The sequence below is a fragment of the Saccopteryx leptura genome, chromosome 6, assembly GCF_036850995.1.
Source record: "Saccopteryx leptura isolate mSacLep1 chromosome 6, mSacLep1_pri_phased_curated, whole genome shotgun sequence".
In the NCBI taxonomy this organism is placed as follows: domain Eukaryota; kingdom Metazoa; phylum Chordata; class Mammalia; order Chiroptera; family Emballonuridae; genus Saccopteryx; species Saccopteryx leptura.
The window spans coordinates 56,111,679-56,139,364 of NC_089508.1; the positions used below are offsets into that span (position 1 = coordinate 56,111,679).

At 45.3% G+C, this 27,686-nt stretch overlaps 1 protein-coding gene across 22 annotated transcripts; it reads right to left on the minus strand.

Moving 5' to 3' along the window:
- Positions 1–193: 193 nt before the first annotated feature.
- TPM1 (tropomyosin 1) lies at positions 194–27,447 on the minus strand. 22 transcript variants are annotated; one of them, XM_066344661.1, is made up of 10 exons: positions 27,234–27,444; positions 26,349–26,474; positions 26,014–26,139; positions 14,566–14,699; positions 12,390–12,507; positions 11,045–11,115; positions 10,193–10,268; positions 9,673–9,735; positions 9,309–9,378; positions 194–1,546 (listed from the first exon to the last, which is right to left on the minus strand). In XM_066344661.1, exons 1-10 carry the CDS (start codon positions 27,345–27,347, stop codon positions 1,464–1,466), a joined length of 981 nt encoding a protein of 326 aa, XP_066200758.1. In that variant the 5' UTR covers positions 27,348–27,444; the 3' UTR covers positions 194–1,463. The 22 variants fall into 22 exon arrangements, with proteins under 22 accessions (XP_066200758.1, XP_066200753.1, XP_066200748.1 ...); XM_066344653.1 differs by lacking the exons at positions 194–1,546; positions 10,193–10,268; positions 26,014–26,139 and adding exons at positions 6,251–6,440; positions 7,807–7,885; positions 10,715–10,790 and having other exon boundaries at positions 27,234–27,445; XM_066344647.1 differs by lacking the exons at positions 194–1,546; positions 26,014–26,139 and adding exons at positions 6,251–6,440; positions 7,807–7,885 and having other exon boundaries at positions 27,234–27,443.
- Between the last annotated feature and the right edge of the window lie 239 nt (positions 27,448–27,686).

The window sequence follows — 27,686 nt, forward strand, 5'->3', positions numbered from 1 at the left end:
GGCCTTTTCAGCTTGGTGGCAACTTTAACAGACCAAAGGGGGTGCTACCTTGATTGCTTCTTGGAGGATAACATATGAAATTCAGTTTTCCCCTGATGTTTTGCTTTAAGAAACCATTCCTGAGAAAAGGTAGGTTGATCACACGCTCTATAGTTCACAAAGTAAAAACATAACAAACGACAGGACCACCACGTTTAGAAAATGTCCTACAATGTGCATTTTATTCCATATCATTATACAATGTTTATATATACAGTAGTCCCCCCTTATCTGTGGTGTCACTTCCCTCCGCTTCAGCTAACTGCAGTCACCATGGTTGGAAAATATTATATGAAAAATTTCAGAAATAAACAACTCGCACGTTCTGACTGCACGCGGTTCTGAGTAGTGTGATAAAATCTTGCGCAGTCCCATTCCGTCCCACCCAGCATGTGAGTCGTCCCTTTGTCCAGCGTCTCTGTACTCTATGCTCCCACCCATTAGTCAGTAGCCCTCTTGGTTATTAGATCGACTGTCTCAGTATCTCAGTGCTTGTGTTCAAGTAACCCTTATTTTGCTTAATAATGGCCCCAAAGTGCAAAAGTAGTGATGTTGGCAATTCGGATAGGCCAAAGAGAAGCCATAAAGTGCTCCCTTTAAGTGGAAAGGTATATACGTAAAATTTAAAAAAAGGAACATAGTATATAGGGTTCAGCACTATCCATGGGTTCAGATACCCACTGAGAGTCTTGGAATGTCTCCCCGGTGGATAAAGGGGGGCTACTGTATTAATAACTCTTAAGAAAATGTTCTTTATCAACTATATGTAGTGCCTGAACGTTTACTCTAACAGGGAGAAATAAAGAGTGGAAATCCACACTGAATGCTGCCCTACGAGTTGAAATGAGCTCCAAGTGTGCCAGCCAACAGAAGTCTTAAAAGAGAAGTGTGGCTTACAAACCCTTGGTTTAGTGAGTTCAGACATACAGAACCCACAGTCTCATTTCATAGCAAAACTCAAGACAAAATAAATTAGTTTTGGACAGAATTCTAAAGTGTACAATATTGAACGAAAGACCACAGTGGGACCTTTTGTTTAAAGTAGCACCAATCCACACCTGCTTGTTTCCAACAGTAGTCTTCCTGTTGAATGGATTATTGGCACTTTGAGTTGAAATCGTTCTGCTTTAGTGAGGATTCCTAGACTGACTAAGCGTACTGTATTGCTAAACTTGCTACAAAGTGTGGCAACGTCAACCTGAAAAATGGCACATTTAAGTCACTGTTGCTCTGACACGGGCTCGGCTTTTTGTGTGTTTTCCCCATCCCCTGAAGTAGCTGGTATTTTGTGGATGTTTCTGTGACAGTGATAAAAGTAAATAAAAATGCATTTAGGGGTTTCATGGTAAGCATGGTGTTAAAAAACAAAAGAAAACAAAAGAAAAAACCAACAAGAAAGAATGTGGTCGCAGCTAAGGAGGTTTTCACATGTTGTTTAACTCCAGTAAAGTCTGATCCAGCATCTGATGCATACTAAGGTTTTCTTCTTTGGCATGAGCCACTTTCTCTGTGGTGGGATTAGAAAATTAAGTCATGAATAGCTGCGCTTTGGACACAATGGTGGTTTGTACATTTAGGCAGGCAAACATCAATCACAAACACAGGATGAGATGATTAGGACTAGGCATGCTTGTAAGACATTACTCATTTCCAGACAAGGGCCTACGAAGGGAAAGCTGTCTGTGACCCGAAGGAACTACGGGCGCAGCAGGTTCTCACAGAGCGGTCAAGGTGAGCCTCACCAATGCTCCACGGAGAATGAAACACAGGCGGGGTTTGGTGGAGGCTCACTGGCCGTGCACTGTGGGAACAGGGAGAGGTGCTTGCAGCACTGAAGTTAATAACAGCAGACACTTGAGTTACAGGCAGTTAATGGTCTGGGAGTTGTGCTGTAACACAATCTCACAGAAAACAAAGATGACATAAATAGGTTTTCTGACAACTTTTGAAATGATTTATTTGTTGCTCATTAAAAAAATTATCAACATGTTTCATGCACACTTCAGTAGGACATTCTCTTACTATTCTTACAGTGTTCTACTTATTATCAGCATGACACTCACCAGATGCCAACAACACTGTTAGACTGAATAAAGCATACCTTTCAGACAATCAGGGACTTCTGACATGAGCTCCTGTTTTCAAAAGCTATCTTGCCCAAGCATAGGTACATTTAATCATATTTCAAACACTATACCAGATATTAAGAAGTTAGGAATATGAATATGTAATAGGAATATATATATATATTATATATCACATCATATATATAATATATATATGGTTATACACATACACACCCCTCTGCTTTGGCTTTCTAATTTAAAGTAGAACTCAGTTCTCTGTAGGAAATAGAAAACACTTTTTTGAGGTCTTTGTTATGTACCAGTTCAAACAAGAGGACCTGCTATTGCAAAGAGGAGTGCTAAATAGGTATAAATATTTACTCATACACATAATGATTGTATTTTACCATTTGAATTATTTGGGGATTAGAGAGAACTGAATTATTCCAGATAGAAGAGGAAAATGCAGGCAAGGCCAGCCTTTCAGCTGAATCCTGTCCCGGACATTTCTGCAGAAAGCAACCCTACAGTTGAAGGTTTAGCAGTCTTAGATTTCCTGACCATGGGCTCCATTCAGCCCAAGTTCTTTCCCACTTAAGTTTAGTCCTCATTCAGGGCCAGCTTTAGTTGGTTAGTTAGGCGGCGGTTTTGCTCAAGTTGCTGGTAGAGTTGATCTGTACAGGTCAGCAAGCAGGTTAGCAGAAGAGAGGAGGCAGAAGAAGAGAGGTTAGCTAGACTTGGAGAGAGGGAGTTAACAGACAGAACAGAGATAATTCTGGCACTGGTTATTTGCTGAACAGGTTACCTTTACCCCATGGACATCTGTCCTGTGCCCAGGAAGGTGGATGGTAAAGGCCTGGCAGATTTAGGAAGAGCCGGGATTTCTCTTAGTGGGAGGGGAGGGGTAGGAAAGGGAGCAACAGGGGGTAAAGAGGAGAGTGAGTGAATGTCCCTTCTGCACCTACCACCACTGTGTGAACGGAGTCAAATGCAGTTTCTGGCAACAGCCTGAGGAACCCGGGCAGAGCTAGAGGTGAACCCAGCACATCACCCACCCACCGTGCTCAGTAGCTCTGTGCTGAAGCCTCAACCTGCCCAATTCTGCTCACCTCTTCCCTGAACCCTTTTCATCTCCACTCTGAGGGCTGGCTTTCCCTTCAGGAAGTTATCACTGCTGCTTTAACACTTTTTGAAATGCAGAACTAAGCTGTCTGTCTGTCCCTCAATCACCACAAAACAAGGTGCAAGTTCTGAACGCTTGTCCAGGTTTGATACAGAGTGTGTGTGTACCCTACTGAAAAACCAGATGAACAAGCACTTGTCTCCATTCAAAACTGAATTAAAATTTATCTTTACTTCCTGAAGATGGCATTTCTGTTTGAAGCTACATGGATATGTATAAAATGAACAAAATCAGGAACGCCTACGTGGAGACCAGCATGATATAAATTTTACACATTGGCATGTAATCTGCTCAAGTGGCAAGGAAGCCAACCACAAGGGTCAGTCTGTATCTGATGAGCCAGGGCACACCCAAACAATGACAAACCCTGGCAATCTATCACAAAAACCTGGGGGACACAGGATCGTTCTGAATGACGGTGATAACCTCAACCCAGAAATTCTACTTAATAATCTAGAAAAGCTGACAGTCCTACCTCTGGGGAAAATGAAAAGGCCCAGCCTCTAGCTCCCAGGTCTGTTGAGAAATTGATCAATTCTTATTTTAATTTTCCCTCATAAATGGTAGGCGATGGGGAAGAAGCTATATTCATTATGCTTTCCAGCTTGAAATATCTCCTGCCTTTGTCCTCTTTGCTCATCCAAATTTTCTGAATATTCTAAACCCTGGCCACACGTGACCTCCCTCCAGGTAGCTCCCAGTCAGAATTGTTCTCTTTCCTTCTTTGACTCTAAATACATACCATCTATTAGTTCAGACTTATATCACTCAGCTATCTTTCCACACCAGACAGCAAAGAACATTTCTACTTCATCTCGTTACCACATCCTAATTACCTTCTAGTGCCTTATACCAGGCTTATGCTTGGGGGGTTTCAAAATCTAAACCCCACTAGTATGTTTACACTCTCACACAGGCAACCACTGCCAGGGGCAGGCAGGACGTCTCAGTTTGCTGAGCCAATACTCAGCCACACTGGAATGGAAGAGCTTTGGTGAAACCCTAGAGAATCCAGAGGATCAATGTGAATTCAGCTTAAATAAAAGCTGTCCCTACCCCATCCTCCTGGGACCGTTTCACTTCTGCTGCCACAGAGCTGGCAGTCCTGGGTGGCCTGAGGGCAGGGACTAGAACCGGATATGCATTTGAAGTATTTTCTCTTCCTGTTCTACCACCCAGATGTCCGGGGCCTCTAGTGCCCAGACTCAGCAACACTTGGGTTTGGTCCAACTAGGCTCTTGCAGCACCTGTAGATATGGCCTGGCTCTTTGAACTAAAAGCCTGGGCTCTGACAATTTCTTGATAAAATCAACTTGCTGTTTACCCTCCTGTATACCCATACCTTCCTTGGGCTATTCTATTCCAGATTTGCCTTTCCAATCTGTCAGTTTCCCATCTCCCTGGTAGAATATACTTAGAGAAAACGTGAAAGTCTCCGGAAGAGTTTCGAAACAGCAGGTGTGCCTCCAGAATTAACACATGCTCAGCCAAACTTTCAGACTTGTCCTGTTGTCTACTGCAGGAAGCAGGGTTACTCACAGAAGGGCCTACTTCTATTACTAATTTTAAAAAGAACAAGGCAGGAATCATAGTCAAAAGCAGGCCCACAGAGCCTCAGGGAAAGAGAAACATGAAATTACAGAAACCTTTATACTCTCAAAGGAGAGACATTATACAGAATCTAAATTTTTAAAAGTCTACTATACCATTACTAAAAAAATTTATAGCCCTCATAAATTGAGTGTTTATTGTCTGCTCTTAAGTCTTTGTAGAGTCCAAATTTATTTGAGTATAAATAGTGGTATATCAAATATATGTAACAGTGGTATATCAATCTGTTAGGCTGACAAAAACCACCCAGGAACAGTTGAAGATCACCTGCATTTAAAACACAGGAGAAATATAGTCTGACTGTTGAGGATACAGAAATGTTGGGAATTAGGAAAAAAAAAGTCCACACCATTACAAAATTTTAATTTTGCAATGTGTTAAAAAAAATCACTTAATTGCTGTTTTTGAAGTGAGCAGTGAAGCCCAAATAAAATGTAATTGTATTCTGAACAATTTCCACTAACCACTTCTTTAGGAAGAAAAAACAACATTAATGCCTATATTAAGCATCTCCAAAAATAAAAGGCTATTATTGCAAAGATTACCTTGAAGGATACATGATGTACTTAAGAGAACAAAAATTTTACCTTGAACACTTGAACATAATCAAATTTAAAAAACTTGAGATGTCATTTCATGATCAAAAGGAATGTGGCTAGGTAACGAACAGACTTTTAAAAAGCTTTAACTGCCCTTTGCGCTATAAAAGGAGGATCAACAGTGACCTTAACTTACACAGTTTGAGCCAAGTTCCTTTTCACAGTTCCCAATTATAAATTCCTAGCAATGTGGGATGGCTATGGAATCATCACAAGCCTCGTCCTCTGAAGCGGGGCGGCCTTCTAAACATTAGCACACAGGGCTTCCCACACCCCCAACTAAACCCCTGGCAGGGAAGCCGCTGCTCAAGGCTGACCTTCCCACTCCAATGGGAGTGTGTCCCATGCAGTTTCTAACTAAACCCCTGGCAGGGAAGCCGCTGCTCAAGGCTGACCTTCCCACTCCAACGGGAGTGTGTCCCAGGCAGAGTTTCTATCGTGGGCTACATACCAGAGCCATCAAAATCCCTAAAAACCCCACAGATGCCGAGGGCCTCACTCTAACATCTGCAAACCAAAACTCTGAGAGGGACCTGGGCATGAGTATTTTTGAACAGTTTCACAAGGAACTACTTACTGCCTTAGAAACTCTTGGTATTAATGTGTAATGTTCAGAATGGAAAAAAAGAAAAAAAAAAGAAAAGAAATAAAAGGCAGCAGCCAGAAATGAACCCCTACATGTGTGAAGCAGATTTGTGCTTTTATTCAGTGTTGAAACTAAAATGTGAAGTAAAGAGAATAGCAAACAGAAGTAGCTTACACAGTGTTTATTTTACACTAAAATGAAGAGCTTCTGTACAATAGGAAGCACAGTGTGCCGGCCCGAAGGTGGGAGGCTAAGAGAAAGGAGCAGGGTAGCTGGAGACAACCTGTGGAGCTCAGAGAGGTGGGGCTTCCAGCCTGACGAAGGGGTCTTGGGAGAAGTGAGGCAAAGAAACTTATCTGCATGAAGAGAAAAGGTGGGAGAAAAAGAAAACAAGTGGCACAGTGGAAAAGGACCAGGGTGACGGGCGAGAGCAGCACCAGGGACAGAGGCGAGAAGCAGACACACAAGCCCACTAGCAGCTGCACCTGCGGGAGGTCAGTCCTTGCCCCGGCGTCTGGCCCAAGACAGCACAGGGCCCCTCTGGGTCAGGGTCCATTTTAAGAAGACAACTGAACAGAGTTTAAAAACCAATTTTGAACTAAACCCATCTTTCAGAATATCTAATCCTACTCGATGCTTCAAAATTTCCTCACAGAATCACCACATTTATGGTCTTATAGAAAAGGCTTTGGAGACTGATGATCTGCTCCACCCTCTCATTACAAATGAGGGGCGAGAAGATGAAAGTCTCTCCAGTTTCCATGGTGACCATCATGTCTCAGAGTCAAGGGGAGACTCTACAACCTGTAAGGCAGCAGGCACATGCCACACTCGTCAAGCTACCATTTTTCTTAAAGGAAGGACAGGCAGGCTTGGAAAATGAAATTTCTGGCTTATCTGGAATTCAGTGCCAGATTATTACAATAAAGAGGACTCTCTGTGCAACATTCCAGGTTAGAATGTAAAGAGGAAGACTAAGTTTAACGTTTCGGTTTAGTTAGTAATATGTAAATTAGTTGTGTATGCTCAAGGTTCTCATGAGAACAAGACTATTAACTACAGCACTTACTAGCTCACAGTAGCAAAAGCTGGGCCATTAACACCCAAACTTGTATCGTACTGTGTTTACGTCCCATTCCTTTGACACAAGTTGTGTATATCAGGGGTATTTTAATTTCTTCTATATTGACAGAAAATTAAAGGCTTGGTTCCTGAGCAGAGGGCTCATTTCTCTCTACAAATCTTAACAGTGAGGAAGAAGTGATATTTTACAGCTGTATTAGATCTACTTCCTTTCCCTCAGAGTATCAGTGATCTGACACTTTTAGGGTCCCTAAATTTGTAATTTAAAAAAAAAAATGATCAGATTTTATTTAATCGAATCTCATGAAACCAACTGTGATAGTTCTTGGGAAGTTCCTGCATGGCCTTCTAATTTTACTTGACTGAAGGGATAGTTCAGTTCACTCCTTTGTGGGAACGACCTAGCTTGGAGATTGAGAAATGGTGGGTTCGGAAGGGAAAATGACTAGTACATACTTAATCTACTTGGCCTTTGTATTAGTAGAATGTGAAAAAACAACACCTATCCTAGCTTATGCAACGAGAGAGTAAGCAGAAGGTGTGAAAATGGAGGTCTGGAGGCACAGAGGCGGCAGTGGTGAGTTTATCGTATTAGCATGAGGGCACGGATGTGAGCAGGCAGGGTGGATGCACATTTACATGGAAGTCATATCGTTGAGAGCGTGGTCCAGCTCCTCGCTGATGGCTTTGTACTTCAGTTTCTGAGCGTACAGCTCGTCTATGACCAGGAAGTGGAAGGCAGAGGTGCAAGGACATGGAGAGTGATCAAGAGATGGAGGGTGAGTGAGGGTGGCATGGGCACCATCCCGACACAGCAGCAAGAAAAGGGCAATGCATGAAGGAAGTGGTGCCGCAGCGCAGGTGGCCAATGCAGGAGGCGTGCGTTTTGTTTTTAAATGAATTGAAACAAAAACAAAAAAGAACAAAACCCATTAGAAAATAAAACAAGGAAGATGCAATATGAAAATCATTAACAAATATGGTAGGTCTATCAGTAATCCAGGTTAAGCCCTAAACAAAACCACAGAAGAATGTCCCCCCAGGTGAACCATAGAACGTTTTTCTTTTCTAGAGCTATATTTTAATTACACTGCAGTGGTCAACCAACTGCAACTATAAACAGTGGAAAAAATATCCAAGGGCAGTGTTTTGGAAGAACAGTTCATGACTATAGTCTGTGATCCTTATCTGGCTCCACCTTCGAACCACTGACTTCCTGACCGGACTAGACCACTGGGACACGGATTTCTTCATGCCATGTAAACTGTTTTTGGTCCTCCCACTCAAGCTGCCCTGTCCAGAAGGCCTGATGAGAGAGGAGAGCCACACTTTTTATGGTGGTGTTGTTCCAAGCCTGCAATTTAGTTTTTGTAATGATGGCTTCCTACTTTGCCGCACTGGGACAGACTGTTTTGCAACCATTTGTTATTCCCTCTCTCTACGAGCTCGGTTACCACCTGCACTGACCTCCAGTCCCTTATCTGGAAGTGCCTTCTGCCTTGAATGTTTACATTTTATGTATTTTTTCATCCTTTCTTTTTCACTGCCTACAAGCTCACCATTTAGGATTTCTGAGAGACAGACTGGGTGTTACAATAAAACCTAAGTATCTTTGGGGAGAAATGCTTACGTATAATCTTGAAATACAGCATCCTATCACCACCCCCCCTTTTAGTATGTAGAGCATTTACCAAGATAACAAAATGACAAAGACACCCAAACCCCTACACTAAACTCACACTTGGAAGATGGGCTGTGCCTAAGAACAAATCCTACCATTCTGACCATTAGGCGGTGTCACTAATGATAGAAAATACACTGGAGTCATCGTCACCTATAATCACCTAACTCGCAATGAAAAACCACCTTGCCACACTTCTGAGGAGTGTGAAGTAGAATTGGATGGCGTCTGCCATTACAAAACCAGATGTGCCCTGTCTGGTGGCCAACAGTCAACTGGCGAGCAGAGGACTCAGGTCCAAGAGTTTAAGAGCCACAGAATGAAACCCCAAGGACAGACAGGAGGAATGTGCAAGAGCAAAGGACTGTATCGAGGTGAATGCTCCTGGGTTAGAAGACCATTTTGCCAGGTCAATACTCCAACATAAGGATTAAATTAGAAACAAAACTTAAGATCTTACCTTCTAAGTCATCAATGCTTTTCTCCAATTTAGTTACTGACCTCTCCGCAAACTCAGCCCGAGTCTCAGCCTGGAATGAATCAATTTGTCTCAGTCAAAATTGGGATGTTTTAGATATCCAGTAGATATGAATACAGGGAAAACTAGAAAATGGAAATAAAGCCCAGCTCCCATAAAGTGGGTCCAAAACCACGTCAGTCACTGCAGTGAGAGGTGGCAGCCGGCACAGCACTGTCACTGAGACCCCCTGGATGTTCCTGATGGGGATCTCAACAACTTTAAAATGAAAAAGCCCTGACTGGCTGCACAAAAACTGACTTACTTAAAATTCAGGTGGCTTTGCCTGAAACAGTCGTAACATTACCTCCTTCAGCTTGTCAGACAGGACCTTGATCTCTTCCTCGTATTTGTCTTCCTTCTGAGAGTACTGTAATTAGAAAGAACGTTCCAGATGTCAGGCCACAGCTCACTCTATACTCCTATCTTCTAATACAAAGAGAGCGCCAGCCCAGCAAACAGATGTTGAGGATCTCTCAGGAGGTAATGGAGCCTCTGAGATCGAATGGCATACTACAATACAGTCTCTGTTTTCCTGCCTATTGCTTTACACGGGATAAGAACCAGATAACAATCCACTTGGCACTTGGTTTAAATTAAATTGTTACAGATGACTCATATACTCAACATAAAAATATATTCTCTATTAAAGAAAAAAAAATCCATTACTCAATAACTATCAGGAGATCACCTCAAAATGATGCCATTTACTAAAATGCCTAATGGATTACAGCTTTTATCGGCAGGGCCTCAGAAGAGAAAAAGCAGGTGTCTTTAGAGCAGCTCTCAGAAGAGGCCTTTTCCCCCACACCGTGCTCCTGGCCTACCTTCTCAGCCTGAGCCTCCAGTGACTTCAAGTTGTTCGTCACAGTTTTCAACTCTTCTTCAAGCTCGGCACATTTGCTAATGTTTTCGATCAGAGGCAGAAAGGGTGGGAGACAAGCCAAAGGAAGGAGGAGAGAAAAAGGAGAGGGATGGGAAAAAATGAAAACCAAGTCCTAGAGAACAAAGGGCTGCCTTAAAGTAGCCAAATCATCGGGTATTAAAACACTCAATTTCATCATGGACACTGACTGCCCCCAATCTTGTAAAAGCAGGAAGGCAGGGTGACAAAATCCAACAACTTTGAAGTGTGATAATTTGGCTTCTTTTTTGGCTGCACCAAAGAGCATTTATGAAGGAAAAACGGAGGCGTATAAAGAACCCAAAGAAAGCACTTAAAGCAAGACATAAGATAGCAGAGAGTGTAGTGAAGGTGCAGTCGTTATACCAAACAAACCAGTAGGTATTGGAAGCTGAAAGACGTCTGGGTTGGATTTAAACCTAAAAACCACACGAGCCATCAGTACCTTATCCTCTGCAGCCATTAATGCTTTCAAGGTCTGATCCATTATTCTTAACTGTTCTTCCAGCTGTCGAACTTGGCTGTTAGTGGACACAGGAAATGCACAAGGCCATTCTCAAAATCAGTGTGCAGGTAAGGCATGCAGTGATACACGCATTCACACACAGACACCCCACACAAGTCCTCCATGTTCTAGACTCGTGGCTCATCCATGTTAAATGAGCACATAAGGAGCCCGGAGCTGAAAAAGGTCAATGTGCAGCTGCCAGAAGGTCATGCTGTTTAGTCACCGCTTTGCAGCACCCCACAGTGTCTTGGCGCCGGGCCTGCTTACCCTTCTGAGAGCTCAGCTCGCTCCTCTGCACGCTCCAGATCACTCTCAATGATGACCAGCTTACGGGCCACCTGCAGCAGGACAGACACAACACACACACACACATACACCATAGGCTTGCAAGCTTTGAGTGAGCGGGTGTGGGGGTGGGGACTGGATCCATCAGCCCCTAGAAGATCTTGTCTACAAATATGACCATCCCTGTTCTCATGGACTGGAGAGAAGCTACTCTCTCTCCAGGAGGGGTACCAATGGGGAGGAGACCACAGGCTTCTGCTCACAAAGACCCAGAATGGTTAGTTAGGAATGGGCAGTCTCACTTTAAGTCTGGCCCAGATGAAGTCTGTATAATTACACAGCAGCCAAACCAAAGTGTGGAAGAAAGGAGAAATATGAAAGTCACAATCTCAAAAATAGCAGTATGATGAGACATGATGCATTTTATGCCACAAGGGTAGTGAATGCCAAGAAAAGACTGAAAATTATCCCAAGAACTCCATCAATTTAGAGCTCTGTACCTCAGTCTCCTTTTTGTGGAGGAGGTTAAAAATGCCCACAGAACAGCAAGAAAAGCTAACATGAGATGAGCTGGTGGGATGACTAATGAAGTCAAATCTGTCCTCAGTGAGAGAAGGGATCCTCTGAAGCACCTCAAAATTAGCAGGCATAACACAGTCTGGACATAACAGTGATAATTCTAATAAAAAGGAGAGTCAACACCGTTTCAAGATAGCTATGGTGCATTAAGGGCAAAACTAAAACCTTAACAGTTATGTTGCTGTGTTATCATAGGAAGTTGTTTGCATGGACCGATTAACCAAAGGCCGATTTAACTCTGAATCTCTTTGACAATGGATTTCTACCGCCTTGAGAGAGGAGGACAGATCGAAAATGTCCTCTGTGAATCAATCACCCAAGCAAGTGCACCATCCATGTCTCTATGCTGCCTGAACCGGACCATGTTAGGTGACACTCTAACTGCTTGCATGGTGACAGTAGGAGAGGCTCCTTCCACAGACGCAAGAGGCCCAACTCTCCCTTCTCCTGGCCACAGAGCTTCTGTCATGGTTTTTCGGGGGCGGTGGAGGGGCAGAAGCAGCAGCTCTGGTCTTTCCCATTTGGGCTACTGATCGGCTTCATAATGAAGCCTGGGATCTCCTAGCAGGATCAAGTAAGAACTGTACTCTGTAGACAAAGGAACTCTGCTTCTCATAACCACCCATTTCTGCCAAGGACGCTGACCGCCTCACTGAAGAATGCAGGGCAGTACACACAGCTCTGGCCACCCCCTCCACCCTGGGCTACTTGTTAGGGGTCCCCGAAGCTCGGGGCCCCAGGATCTGACCTCTTCATACTTGCGGTCGGCATCTTCAGCAATGTGCTTGGCCTCTTTCAGTTGGATCTCCTGAATTTCCATTTTCTCCTCATCTTTTTGGGCTCGACTTTCAATGACTTTCATGCCTCTGAAAAGGAAGACAAGCAACTAGACCCAGGATTCAGAGTTAACCTCCACAAACCCACACACTGCACTGCAGTGGTTTGTGAGGCTTAGCGTAACTGGCAGACCAAAATAGAGCACAGAGCTAGAGCTACTCTTATTTTCCAAGCCATGAAGCAAGAGTTTCCAATGCTGAAGGCAGAAAGATACATACTTCTGCTTATTGTGCATGAAATCTTATACTTCTGGTCCTGGTGCAACTGCCCAGGAATCTACTAGTAAACCAAAGGTACCATGTCAGAATCCTGTTTGAAACTGGGAGGCAGGGAAACAGGAGAGGCCAACATGCTTTACATGCTATATAAATAATGGGTTTCTTCCCTTTTCTGGTGGGAAGCTTCAGCTTGAAAATGGACCAAAGTTAGAACAAGAGCATATTTATCTTCATATACTTCCTTCTACAATGAAAGTAGATGTTCTTACCTCATCAGCCACAAAAGTAAATATTAGAATGAACCACATGAAATTGCTTTTATTTGACCACGTCAGACCCATAAAAATGGCAGTTTCATGTGGATCAACCATGATAAAAAACTATGAGTTTCTTAAACAAGAAACTGAATTTTGCCTTCAATGGAACACTTTCATAATAGAGGTTTTGACAGACAGGGCTGCACCATCACACACGCTAATACGTATGTTTGGATCCTATGGCATGGTGTTAAGTTTTGGAAAATATTGACTTAGAATATATTATAGATTTATAAAATATCAATTTATGTTAAAAATGGGATTCACTGACCAAAATCTAAGAAGTCAGTAAGATAAATAAGCTATTTTTTGATGAAGCACAATAAATAATATGTTTTAGGAGACTCAAGTTCTAGTCTTGGCTCAGCCGTAACTTGGCTGTGAGATTTTGGGCAGGCCTCATCAGTCTCTGAGCTCTAGTTTTTTCATCTGTAAAACCAGGAGAATGGAGTAAATGATCTTGAAATTCCTTTTTATTCCAAAGTCTACCATTGCCAGATTCAGACCTCCTTTTAGGTTCATTTACAAGTGTATTTCAGGAAGAAGTCAGCCACAAAACCCCTGGTATGTGTACACTGTTAGAGATGATGAGTCATCTTAAAGAATTCCAAAACTCTTGGTTAGAGAAAAAACAACAAGCAGCAGTGAATTGTGAGCTGAAAACTTCAGCTGAAAAGCTTCTTTAAAGTCTAAAATCACTCTTTATCCATGGTGGCAGGGATTAGAAAGTCACTTCAAAGATGGAGAAATGGACAAAAGAATTGACTGCATCCCCTTGCCTAGGTCACAGCACAGATCTACACATCCGGTATTCTGGGCCACTACACTACTTTGTCATCCCCCAAGTAGCAGAATGCTTTCTAGTCTCAGGGAGTCTTTATAGGAGTGTTTCTATACGCAACATGAATACATTAACTTCAACAGTTGAGCATAAAAGAAAATGCCTCCTTAAAGTACATGAAGTGCTGGTGTACATGGTCCATGGTTTTCCCTTACTACCACAAAGCTAAATCTTGGAGTAGTAAGTCAGGCAGAGCCAGGTTATAGTGGGAGCAGGCTCAGGAGACACAAGTATCTGATGGTATTTATATGTGCGCGTGTCTTAGTAGCATTACTAAGTCCAAAACAATTTTCTTTTGCGGATCATATTTCTATTTTATCTGTGTTTTCTCTTTCACCTGTTTGTTGGGCTATTCGACAACTGATAGCCCATTTTTATCTAAGCCTAAGCCTCCTTGGTATGTTTTAAAACAGTTATCTTTTTAAAAATGCACAATTGTTCTGGGGTCAGCAGGAATGAAAGAACCATTATGTATCACTAGATTTTTTTTGTTTACACATCCATCTCCCTTGTTGGATGAGAGCTCTATGGAGACAGGAAATTAACCACTAATGTTAAATAAACAAAACCAATAAAGTTATACTCGAGATCAAAAGAAGAAATGATTGCACTAAGGAACTACAAAATTCTTAACCCTCAAGATCAGAGAAGTCCTCCCATTCCACCAGGAGGAAGGCTGATGCTAAACTGGGCTGGGAGAGGCGTCCTCACCTCTCACTCTCATCTGCTGCCTTCTCAGCCTCCTCCAGTTTCTGCAAAGCTGTTGCCAGGCGCTCCTGGGCTCGATCCAACTCTTCCTCAACCAGCTGGATGCGTCTGTTCAGAGAAGCTACATCGGCTTCAGCCTAGGCAAGAGAGAGTAAAAGGCATTTCAGGGCTGAGAGGAAAGTGAGGGTAGTGCCTTCTGGAAGTGGCTGAGACTGAAACACTGATTTCGGATAGGAAGCCTGGGCATCCTTAAGTGCAGTACAAGCCCTGGTCAACTTTGGGATTCTTAGATAGGCTCATACACTGATTTACACATGGAATGTCCACAATTGTGTATATACAAATCCATAAAACCATTCTCATTGGAAAGATGGACCATTAGCAAATGCTCTCACTTGGTTTCTTTCTTCCACAGATTTCAACACACATGTTCTACCTGGCTGTTAAAGGAGAACTGCACTAGCGCCGCCTCACTCCCAGGGGCCTGAGGTGTGGATGCAGATGACTCGGCTTATCTAGGCTCAGCCACATAAGGCAAGAGACGCCAGAAACCAGACTCGAGAGTCTCAGTCCTTCTTTCTGCAGACTATTTTCTCACAGGGGCCTTATAAAGGAACTGGAAGATTTCAAAATTCAGTGGTTCTCAAAAATTTACCACAGAGACACAAACCCAGTCCTCCCTCCCCACCCCCTTCTCCGTAACCCTTTTAGAATAACTAGTCCCACTGGAACAGGGCCAAGACAAATTTCCCGAGTGTTTCCGACATAAGCCTACTGGAATTTCTTACAAGCCAAGGTTGCTACAAAAAAACTTTCGAACTCCTTAGGAGAAAAGCAGTAAAGATACAGGCAGTCCCCGGCTTAGGAACGAGATAGGTGCTGTAAGTTTGTTCTTAAGTTAAATTTGTATGTTAGTTGGAACAGGTACATTTGCCTATTAAATGCAACTTAGATGTTTGTCTTAATATAGTATTTATCTTTACCTTTCTGTGCATATAAATACTTAAACATTTTCAAACCTATAGAACCTAACTCGGCTGCAACCAGGGGATTGCCTGTAGTGTTTTTATTTGTATCTATGTCTGACATAAGATGTTTCTTGGGGATGTAATGATTACCTACCAGTTGTAAGCACTGTTACTATGAGCCTCAGAACACTTGGAAGACTGACAGTCTGTTACATATACTCGCATGGGTAGCTGTTTAAATGTCATGTGTGGAAGTGAGATACAGAATTTATTATTAATCAGGTACCACTTCTTCGTCCTCATCCATTTTGAATATTTGCTTTTCTTCGGGTGATGGGGTTTTCAAGACACATGTAGAGTTTTCTGAAAGGGAAAACTCTAAGGGACCTATGCTAGCTCTCTATCTACAGTCCTAGCTCACTCAACTGTAAGCTTCTTATGTGCAGGACATCATAGTTCTCTGTAGAGCACGAGCACAGTAAACACCTACCAAATACAGCTGGCGCACTGGAGAGTTAGGAGGCAGCACCCCATGTTTATTTCTGCCTCTGCACACAAGACCCCCTCACACCTGAGACATCCCCCATCCAGCTGTACCTTTCCTCTTACTCCATCCCCACCCAACTATTCTTTCCTTTAGCTCTAAACACTGTTTTATAAATGTCACTAATTCTTTTTTCCCAGGAGCATTCTGTAGGACCTTATACTTCTTGACATTATAGGTTGTATCCTATGGAATACCAGTCAATAAGGCCTCATATACAGCACACATGCAATGACTGAGAATGGAGATCTGTTCTAGGATCCAGGACTGGTGCACAGAGAGAGCTGATTTACAGGTGGTCTGCAAGAGAGGCTTCGATTGTTTAGATGGAAGGGCTAGCTCAACATCCAGGTAGGCATTATCCAGCAGTTCCCACAACTGGCTGAGAGTCAGAATCCACTAGGAGATATGTATTAAAAATACAAATTCCAGCCTCCATCCTTAGACTGTGATTCAGGTCAGAGGGGAGGGAAGGCAAGATTCTGCACTATAAATAAGCAACCCGCTCCACTCCTCCACCCTCCCCGCCCCACCATCTGAAAGAAGCTGGCAAATCCTGTGGGAACCACTCTTCTAGCTCTTTCTTCAAAAGAAAATAGGAGGAGGGTGGGATCTTTGCCTCAGAATGCTGAAGTATGCTTAGGTCAACAGCCGTCAGTGGGAGGCAAGGTTGAAGTCCCAGGTGTCTGGCTCCTTGTGTGCTGGCTCTGTCACTTCTCATGGCCTTCTAGAACATCACAGAAGCCCTAGAAGGGGTGGTTCTCACCCCTGGCGTCTTCTCTCTTCCTAAGGCAGAGTGGGAGGTTCTCTATAGCCACCCCACTGTAACTCCCTGACACACAATGGCCTTCAGTGACAGAGACTAAGCAGGGCTAGGAGCAGTTACTGTATTAAAGGTCATACCTTAGACAAGTCCTCTCAACTCTTTTTGAAATAAGGGGTGCTATAAAATTGAGAATTCCATCAGGTAACACGAATGGCTAACAGCGCACACATGGACACAGAGCACTTGCTCTCCATCCCAGAAGCCAATGCCTGGTGTCCCAGAGGTTTCAGAGTAGGGCAAGATGCCTGTAGGTTACAGCCTGAACTCGAGGGCAGCGTCTGGGGCTCATCTACCTTTTCCGTGGGCTTCCCTTGGGAAAAACCTGGACTCTCATTGGTTTCTTAGGCCCTACCATACTGGTCTGATGGCAATTTTGTTTGCCTCCTTAGAATTCAGCTCTTTCTCTTATTTTGCGCCCCCCCCCCCTTTGGAGGGAGGGAGAATTTTGTTCTGTGTTCAAAAGGCCCACATATCTTACCTTCACTAGCTTTTATTTCTGGTATGTGCTTTCCAAGTTCTGAGCTAGACGCATTCTAAGGTTCCTTTTTATCACAGCACCTGGGCAATGTACTTAAGACTTAACCTGCTGTTGCCTCTGCCAGTACAAGCCTACAGACTCGGGACCATCTGTTATTTAAAAAGCAGATATAAATAACAAGGCATCTGGGAAGGGTCAAGACCCCAGAGGCAAATTACTTCCAGGCATGGAAATCACCCTAACTGTGCTGGGTAAGCTGCTTCTAACAACAGCCCCTGTGTGGATGCTGCTGGCAAAGTCTTTCAGTTTGGGATGTTAGTTTCTTTTATTTCAGAAGTGCTGTTGTACCCCAACATGCACGGAGCTACTGAGAAAGGAAACTGCTAACATTAGTGAAAGCTACCGGTAAGTCTTTCTGCAGATAGTTGTTAAAACAACCATCAGGAGCTCTAAACTTGTGAACTGCCTTAGTGTTAGTTACACAGGTCAGCCCTGTCTCCTCGCTTCTCCTCACAAAGGTATTAGCCACCTATATAGAAATCAAGGGCGGATACACCGTTCCCCTCCGCTGGCCACCCAACAAGGTACTACACAGACCTAAAGGGCATGCCTGCCCCAAGAGAGCAAAATATTACTCCAAAATTAGATTCGAAAGACAATGTTTATAAGGCCTAGACTTTCAGGGTATCCAGATGTTTTAGTCAACACAAAAATAAAAATAGCAGTACTTTTCACTTAAATAATGGTAGGAGAATAATATCATATCCTAAAAATCAATCCTCTGGAATATATTTTCAAAGTCCTGCCTGAACCAGAGTGAAGCAAGGGATGATCAAAGGTCAGGCATTTTTATTTCATGCAAACCATAGTTATACAGAGAAGGTTTCACCCAACTTGCTGTGTAAGACCAAGTGACTACAGCCAAGTTAAACTTCTGTCCTTATATGGTAAGGAAAGGGGGGAAAAACACTGATGACATTAAGGGGCACTCCCATGGATAGCAGATAAACACAACCTCCTCGATCTGTGCCAAGGCCTATAATTTATGAGGCATGTTTGTATAATGAGGGAGAGCGAACATGAACAGGGCATTGTCATTGCTTTGCCTTGCCTACACATGAAAGCAGAAACTGAGAGTATCCAGGCCAGTTACTGCTACCCAGGGGGGTGTCAATGAGCACAAAATGCACCCCCAGTTTCCTGGTCTCAGAAATATTTACCAACTCTAAAGAGAGAAAGGGCTGAAAAATTTGTAAATGGGTTATTTCCATGATTTAATAAAGTTACCAATTAAGAACCTACAGGTTGCACTTTTGTCTCGTTTATTGGACACTGTAAAGAAAGGAGGAACGATTGGTTCCTTCTTGCTATTTTTTTCCTTTGATAATGACAAAGAAAACAAACAAAACCCTCTTGAGTCACAAGACCTAGGGTCAACCATTTCCTCAAGCCAAGTAGCCACATTCCAGCTTCGAAGGGCCCACACACCCTGGGAAAGCAAACCAGCAGGTAAGGACCAGCTTTTTCCAAGGTAAGTGCTGGTATAATAGGGCCAATTCACTACAGCCTTTCTGAATTTCTGAGAATCTGAATTTAGGGCCGACTCCAGTCAAATATTTTTTGCAGTGGCTAATGGCTTTGTTCCTCACCTCTACCTTCATTGCCAAGAGAAACTGTGGCTACTAGTTTCACTCACAGCTGTGTCTCACAACTACCAAGAAACAACCTTGCATTAGCTCTGTTTAAGTTCCAGTTTTAGAAGTGAGGAACAAAACTCAATCAGAAATTCTCTCAATGGCTTGACCCAGTCCTAAAGCTGTCGTCTTAAAAGGGTTCTTGTCCAGCCTGACTGGTGGTGGTGCAGTGAAAAGAGCATCAACCTGGAATGCTGAGGTCTCAGGTTGGAAACCTTAAGGTCACCAGCTTGAACGTGAGATCATCCTGATCCCAAGGTCACTGGCTTGAGCAAGAGGTCAGTGGCTCAAGTTGAGTCCTCCCCATCCCCCAGTCAAAGCGCATATGAGAAGCAATCGATGAACAACTAAAATGACACAACCACAAATTGATGCTTCTCCTATCTCCCTTGTCTCTTTCTCTCTTAAAAAAAAAAAAAAAAATTCTGTGTCCAATCACTCAGGCAGACGGTTTTCAAAAATTGAAGCTATTTATACTACTTTTAATATAAAGCTTTCAAAAAAAATGAAAGCATCATTGTTAGCCAGCTGGCACAGGAAGATCACTTATAAAAACCACATAAAAGAGAAGGTGAATATAAAAGTAACAATGTGTCCTTCATACAATTTATCTTGTGTCAAACATCAATCACAAGCCTAGGAGTCAATAAAAGGCTCTCCCTTCCAGGACCATATATTCCCCCTCTTGGCAGGGTGAAGGGAGTTTACTGGCTTCCACCACGTCAACCTACCAACATTCCTTCTATACTGCCCACGTCCTCTCTCCAAGTTCCAAAATGAAAACAAATTATTAAAAGAATTTAAATGAAGTATTTTAAGATATAATGCAATGAGTAGGCTATTTCTAATCCCTTTAGATAGGTAGGAATTAAAGACGAAGGAGCAATGAGCCATGCCAAGTGCTGTGCAGTTTTAATAACAGCTGACACAGGGCGTCTATTCTGTTAGACCTAGCAGCACTGTAATTTCTTCACACACACACTACCTCTCAACAGGTAGGTGCTATTATTATCTACATTTACAATTACAAAACTGGGAGTCTGATAAGTTAATTTGACTAGTCTCACAGGTAACAAGCAGTGGAAGATTCAAATCCTGACAATATGAGTCCAGAGTTCTTGTTCTCATCATGTACTTAGTTTTAATGGTTCAAGGGCAGCTGTAGCCAGTCAGAGTGGCCGTTGTTATCAATTTATAGCCCAGTCAAACTCAGAGACATCCATGAAACCCGTTCTGACTTGTCCTCCAAAGAAAAACTGTTTTACTTATTTTGAGCCCTTACTGTCTGTATTTTATCTGAAATTTCCTCTAATTAGGCCTTCCTCTTAGGAGGAGCTGTTTGCCACTATATATTTTATGTAAAGCAAGACTTACAGTTTCTGCAGCCAGCTGTACACTTAACCAATAATGATTTACTCAACCGAGGATAGGCCCCTATTAAGCACAGCTGGACACCATATTGTCACCTGTTATAAATTCCCAAGGTGTTTGAATATCCTGATTTAAAACACACACTCTCTCTCTCTCTCTCTCAAAAATAAATAGCAAATGCCTAAACTACCTCTGAAATCCTGTTCCTGTTTGCTGGATACATTTGCCTTAGGAGAAAGGAAGCCAGGTATTACATCCAACATGGGGGAAGGGGAAGCCCGCAAGAGAATACACCCAATAATCGTTGACATTTAGCCAACTTTTTTCAAGATTTAGTAACAAAGGAGTATCTATAACAAAATTTGGAAAGAATGGTTAAGAAAGGGAAAGGTCAACGGGCCGCAAACTATTTATATATGTACGTTGTCAATGTCTCAACCACCAGAGAAACAGGTTTCCAGAAAACCAAGGGTCAACGGGGATGGTGGGGTTTAGCATCCCCGGGTCCCAAAGTCCAGCAGTGCCTCACTTGACCTGTGGGCGTTCTTTCCCAAACGAAGGGATTTCCGAAAGGATTTCCCTCTTCCCTCCCCACCCTCTGAGTAAATAATGCCAGCAGCGCAAAGTGCACATCCCGGGGGACCCGAGACACCCGGGCAGAACGCAAACACCCCAGAAATGGAGCCTTTTTGGAAAAAGTGCCGCTTCCAGAACCTTCTCAACACCACTCCTATCCCCTCGGAGCTTTTACTTTAGAGAGATGGAAATGGAGAGGCAGAGAAGAACGGGCAGGGCCCCTCCGCAGAACCCGGCGCCAGCAGCCCAGGTGCACCCGGGGCGTGGAGGCGGGCAGGGGTAGGTGGGCTCCCGAGGGCTCTGCGGCGCGCGGTGGGGCCGACTGGAGAGGAGGCGCCTCCGGGTGGTGGTGGGGTGGGTGATGGGTGGGTCCCTTACGGTCTCCCTCAGCTTCTTCTCGTAGTCCAGCTCGCGCTGCAAGCTGCCTGCGCGCTCCTCCGCGGCGTCCGCCTGCTCCTGCAGGCTCCGGATCTTTCTCCGCACCGCCTCTAGCGAGCTGCTCCCCGCCATCGTGCGGGGCGGCGGCGGGCGGACTGCGGTGGGAGAGGCAGGCTGCTGCGCTCCAGCCGCCGTTGCCGCACTCTCGAACGCCCGGCCGCCCCGCCCAGGCCTCGCCGCACGACCGCGGCGCCCCCTGCGGCCCAGGACCAGCCCGGAAGTCGCGGTCTCCCGGGCAGCACAGGCGAACCGCAGGCGGGTGCGCGAGCGCCGGGGGCGGGTATAGTGGGCGGGGCGGGGCGCGCGCCGCGGACCCCGGGAATTTGCAAATCGCGGGAGGCGCTGCGCATGCTCGCTGCAGCGGGGATGGGTGGCGTGGGGCGCACACTACAGGGCACCTGGCGGACTAGGTGGGCCCTGCAGGAAAAGAGGCCACCGCTAGAGGGATTTTACTTCAATTCCCGGCGCCCCTCCCTCACTCCGAGTTGTCCCGGGGCAACGGGTCTGGCTGTTAAGGGCGCTGGTGCCACCTACTGGCAGCGGGAGCGCTCCACTCCGGATCCCGTACTCCCAGGGCCAGGAGGGAGAGCTGAGCGAGGTATTTGGGGTCTGAACGTTCCCCCAAAGGGGCTGTTTCTCCTTTTAAAGAACTCCAGAACACAAGATCTTAACTATTCATTAGCCCTCCCCCTCTTTCACAACTCACAAAGTGAAAACCACTAACGGATTGCATAGTAGTTAAGCCTCCTATTCTAAATGCAGTCTTCTTAGGTTAGAATCTGGCTCCTAGGTCTTTCCTGGCTGTGTGACTTTGGACAAGTAACTTGATTTCTCTGGGCTTCCTCTGTAAAAGTGGGGTTAATAGTAGTATTTCTTATTGACCTAATGTGAGGGTAATGAAATAATTAATATAAGCGCTTAGCACAATACCTTGTACATAGATTATTTAAGAACTCAAACAACAGCTTTGGTTAATATATAGGCAGGCACTGTCTGAAGAATCAGGCTGGGGGCCATAACTAGCTGTTTGTTCCAGCCTCTCTGGGCCTCATTTTCCTATCCTTAAAAACAATCATCTCAAGGGTCCCTTCTGGTTATGACCTTCTCTGGTTTTCAGTTAGCCTCTGAGATCTTCTGGAATCGACCAATTCTGGGCTAGATTGAGCTGCCCTTAAAAGGCACACCAAGGAAGGCTACAGAGCCCTGAGAGCCTCTGGCTACAGCTGGATGAAAACCAATGTGGACACAATCTCTGGGAACTGTCCGCTGCCAATTTGCTCCTTGGGCTGTGTTTTTAAATACCTGCTAAGTCTCATGGCTTTCAATCCTCACCTTTCTCAAAGGAGGTCCTTCAAGTCAGTTCCTGATATGCTAAGTGTGGGAATAATGAAGAAAAAGAAAACAGACTTGACAACCTTCTCCTCCTCCAGAGCCCTGACAACAAACCTCCTTTGCTTTCCTGACGCATTTTCTGTGGACTTTCTCACAGCCTCTGCTGAGATCTCCCAAACCTCAGCATGGGCCTTCACATCCTGTAGGTGGAGCCTCTGGCTTTGTTAACACACATTTCATTTGGTCAGGCGGGAGACTGCCACTCCTCCACTAAAGGAGTATAGACCAGGGGCCTCCAACTTTGAGGGTGGGGAAAGGGGGGCTCTGAGAGCCTCCAGGAGGAGCCAGAAAAACTGCTGGACATTTGCAAATACTTTAAGCAGCCAACTAGTGACTTAATGTCCTGCTTTTCAAACACCTCGGAAAGTCAGTTTCAGGTGAGTTCATTTTTATGCTGATGTCATTGGACAAGAGTGTAGGACAGTTCTCAGCCTTGTGTGCACATTGGAATCGCCTGGGTATTTAACAAATACTAATGCCTGCTTTCCACTCCCAGAGATTCTGATTTAATTTGCCTGGGGTACTGCCTGGATTTTGGGTTTTAAAACCTCTCTCACCTCTCTCGGTAATTGTTTAGATAAGGTTGAGAATCACTGATTTAGAAAGCAAAAACCTGTAGAAAATAGATACATACTGCAAATATTAAATACATATAGTTATTGGGGCAGAGGTTGGGGGATAGAAAGAAAAAGGAGCCTTCTATCCCCTTCAGCCTCACTTACACGGAATCGGGTGGATTTAATGCGGGAGCAATGGGCGCGCGCCCTGGGCCCCGACTTCTGAATAGCCCCGCAAAACCCCAACTTTACACTTTTTTCTAATGTAAGAGGCCCAATATTTTCTTCTTTGCCTGGGGCCTCAACCAACCTTAATCCGCCTCTGGATGGAATGACAACAAAATACTCAAAACAAAACGATCAGATCAGAGATGCTATCTCACAAATGATCTTTTAAGCTAGGAAGAGCCCACTTTTGGAATATGATGTGTCAAGTGTGTTGGTAAATTAGAAAAATATTTTTACTAGTAGTACAAAGTACACAGTTTTTAACTGTATGTTCAGGTAATGACAGGGAAATGTCCTACCCACAGATGTAATATAATACTACCTCAGGAAGCTGACCTCTCTCCCACCTCCCCCTTTCTTTAGTGACATCTGTTTCTTCCTGCTCAAGTCTTGACTAGTTTACTAGTTAGGAATCACTCTGGAAACAGCATTTCTTCATAAAGATTTTCAACATTCCTACAGGTTCCAAACAATCTAAAATGTCTTAAAGGGGAGGTGACCAATATAAAGGGTGAGGCAAAAGTAGATTTACAGTTTGTATGGAAAATAATGCAATAATAAATAATAATACAAGAATCAAAAATAAATTCCCAACTGTAAACCAACTTTTGCCCCATTCTGTATACTACCAATAAAATAAAATAAAATAAAGTGTACCATGTTAGGGACAGTTTTCCAGATGGGAAAAGAAGAATGAAAACAGGGTTTCAAAAATCACCCTCCCCTGCTGGCCCCGCCCCCTCCCCCAGCTGGCTTTAAATATCCTCTTTTCCACTTCTGCCCCACCTCATTCCTAGGCTCCCTTAAACAAGACTTCAATAAAGACCTGTAGCACTCAGTCACAATAATTATGATCTATTTTTCCTAAAGAACTGTAGCATCTTTTCCCCCCTTCTCTTGCCTTCAGCCTTACTAGGCTATTTTCAAATTCTTTGCATTCTTTACCTTATAAGGAATATCTCTCCTTGATTTATCAGCGGCTTTTTTGAAAAAGCTAAATAAACGTCCTGCTGGAGAGTATGGGAGAGACAGACACCCTCCATTTAGCTATATACAGGGCAGACATCTGATCTACATTATACAAAGCAGGCAGAGTTGTGAGTTCTTTGGCTCATTTTTAAAGCCAGGTAGTTTGTAACTTAAATATTTTAGCTAAATCAGTGCTTCCCTGAACCTCCTTTCTAGGAATCTTGAGTTTTGCTGAATTTTTTTTTTCTTTAGATTCTAAATGACCCAAGCCTGGATTTCCCAGTTATAAAGCACACTTGGAAATTACATTTCAAACCTTTCATACCACAAAAAAATCCTTTACTGAATTCTAGACCCAAGACCCTGCAGCAATTTGCATTTTACTCTCAAGACAAAATACTCTGCCAGTTGCACTTGGTAGTTCAACTTCTGGGCATAGCTTTTCCTGCTGCTCATACATTCTTGGAATTGCTCCCAAGGAATTCTTTCCTAATTGGGCCTCTAGGCTTAATTAGCTTCCAGAACGGAATCCAACAGTGTGAAAAGAAGTCCTTTGGAAATCTAATGCTTGGCTTGACTTATGAAGCAGAAGCTCTTCAGCTATAAAGATTCCTCCAGAGGGCATTGAACAGAGTGCTGGGAGAGCTTTTGCATGTGTGCATCACCTCTGAAACTATGTGGTGGTTGTCAGAAGGCTGACAGGTGGGGGGGGGGGTGGGTGAGCAGGAGGGACAGGGGGCAGCTAGCTCACTATACCATATAAAGCACTGAGCTATATATAACTCTCAGCTTACTTTTTGGATCTAGTGCCCTCAGACTGCAGACCCAAGCAAGTATCTTCTTCCCAGGCCGATCTTAAGGGTTGAATTAAGGCTTTCCTAAGTGAGAAAGGAGGCCTCAAGGGTCTCTGTGCCCCACCATCAAGCTCAGCTTCTAAGTAACAGTACCGGTAGCCCAAAGGCCCTCTGTATCCTGACTAGACCCACCACCAGAAACCAGGCCTTCCCCACACCTCCAGAGATGGCAAAAGAGAGTGAAGAAACTAGGCATTCTGCTTTCCCAAGCCTTGGTAACAACACCTCAGTACTTTTCTGCCGCTAGGGAGGCAAGGTTCACCCCCCAGCATCCAATTTCCGCTGCTCTGTCCTCCCAGCTTCCCACCCCTCAACCACTCCCCAAAGGTGGGGAGCAAAGGAGAAAAAGAGAGAAAGGAGTGGATGAAATATAAATGAATGTGTGCAGTAGCAGCCTGAGACAGATCCAGTGCTCTGGGCCACGGCGAGGCTTTATATGCAGGTGTCTAGCGGGAGGAGGTCATCCTCCTCCACTGCTCTCTGGTCCCTGTGGTGACTCCAGAGTGGTCACGCGGGCAGGAGGTGAGGGAAGCAGGGGTTGTGTGCGTGCACTTACGTCGGTGGCCTTTTTCTCCGCCAGCTCAAGCTTCTCCTGGGCATCTTTGAGAGCCTCGGAGTATTTGTCCAATTCATCTTCTGTGCCCTTGAGTTTCTTTTGTAGCGACAACAGCTCATCTTCCAGCTGGGAGTGGGCCGTGTGGGATGGGGTGGGGGGGTGCAGCAGGCAGCGTGATCCCGCAGCGGAGAGTGTGGGTGCACAAAACCAGAAGGACAGAGACAGAAGGAAAGGACAGAGAGAGGGAAAGACAAGGAGGGAGGGAGGGAGGGAGGGAGAGAGAGAGAGAGAGAGACAGTTAGCCATTCGTGCGCAGAGCCGCGCGCCCGGAGTACCTTGGCGGCGGTCTCGTCGGCGGCCAGGAGGCTGTCCTCCGCCTTGTGCAGCTCCTCCAGCACCCGGTCCCGCTCGTCCTCCGACGCCCGCAGCAGCTTCTCCTTCGCCGCGATGTCCTCCTCCAGCTGGGGGGCAGCGGCGGGCGGGTGCGGGCGGCCGGCATGGACCGGGTTTTAGACACACACAACACACCGGCGCTGGGTGGGCTGGGCCCCCTCCGGCTTGGGGCTCCCCGACTTGGGGTTCAAGGGTCTCCGGGTAACCTCTCACGGGAGCCGTAGGCGCACTGGGGCCCACCCTGCACCCGAACTCCCCCAGGACGAGACTCCTGCCGATGTCTCAGCAGCCTCAAGTCCACACACAACTTGGGGACGCAGAAAAACGCCCTTTCTCTTCCTGGCCTTCGCGTGGTCTCCTCTATTCTGTCCCATCTTTGTTCTTAGGGAGAAACTTCATGACCTTCACCTCCCCCGCCCCCGCCCCTGTCTCTATCCCAGTTGAGGAGTTTATCCTCCGCAGGCAAATGTCCAGAAGTACTTATAACACTTTCTGAACGTGATTTCCTTAACCCCCACCCCCACGGATCCAAAATCGATCCCCGATCCAGGGAATCAAGTGCCTCTGGGGCTTTAATGGACTTTTCGGGCTCTGGGAACCGGAGAGGGGAAATACAGACGTCCTCAGACGAGACTGAAAAGTTAGAATAAGCCTCAGTCTTGCTCTTTCCCACCCCCTTGCAGACGCGCGTTCCTGGCTGTCCTGAGAAAGAAGGTGGCTCCCCGAGTTCTCGGGTGAGGGGCTGGGCAGGGGTGTCATGCGGGGTCCCAGGGCTCGGGGGCACGGAGCACGGGCGCCCGCTGGGCTCGGGGCGGGGAGGTGCAGACCTGCTTGCTCCTGTCCTCCGCCGCCTTCTTATCGGCCTCCGCCTGCTCAGCTCGATCCAGGGCGTTCTCCTTGTCGAGCTTCAGCATCTGCATCTTCTTCTTGATGGCGTCCATGGCGGCAGCGGCGAGGGGCCCGGGGGCTGCGGCGGGAGCGGCGAGGCGAGAGCGCGGTGCGGCTGCGGAGCCGGAGTGCGAGCGCGGAGCCGCCTGCTGCTCCCAGATATGTACTTTCCCAAGGGGACGACCACATTCCTCAAGATAGCCAATACTTTTTTGGAAAAGCTTTTTTCTCCTTCCCCCTCTCCCTCTCCTCCCTCCGCCCCCTGCGCCCTCCCCGCTCCTCCCGCGGGGGCTGCTCGCCCATTCGCTGCCGCCTGCCGGCCTCCCAGTTGACGGTGGATATGACTATATATGGGGACCGGAGCCGCCGAGGCGGGCCGCCCCGTTTCCAAA

Excerpts from the sequence above, each read along its gene's own strand:
- TPM1 (XM_066344661.1), bottom strand. The coding sequence starts at position 27,347 with ATGGACGCCATCAAGAAGAAGATGCAGATGCTGAAGCTCGACAAGGAG. Across the intron at positions 9,736-10,192 it reads TGGAGGCTCAGGCTGAGAAG|TACTCTCAGAAGGAAGACAA; the intron begins GTAGGCCAGGAG and ends TTCTAATTACAG. Across the intron at positions 1,547-9,308 it reads AAGCATTGATGACTTAGAAG|AGAAAGTGGCTCATGCCAAA; the intron begins GTAAGATCTTAA and ends ATCCCACCACAG.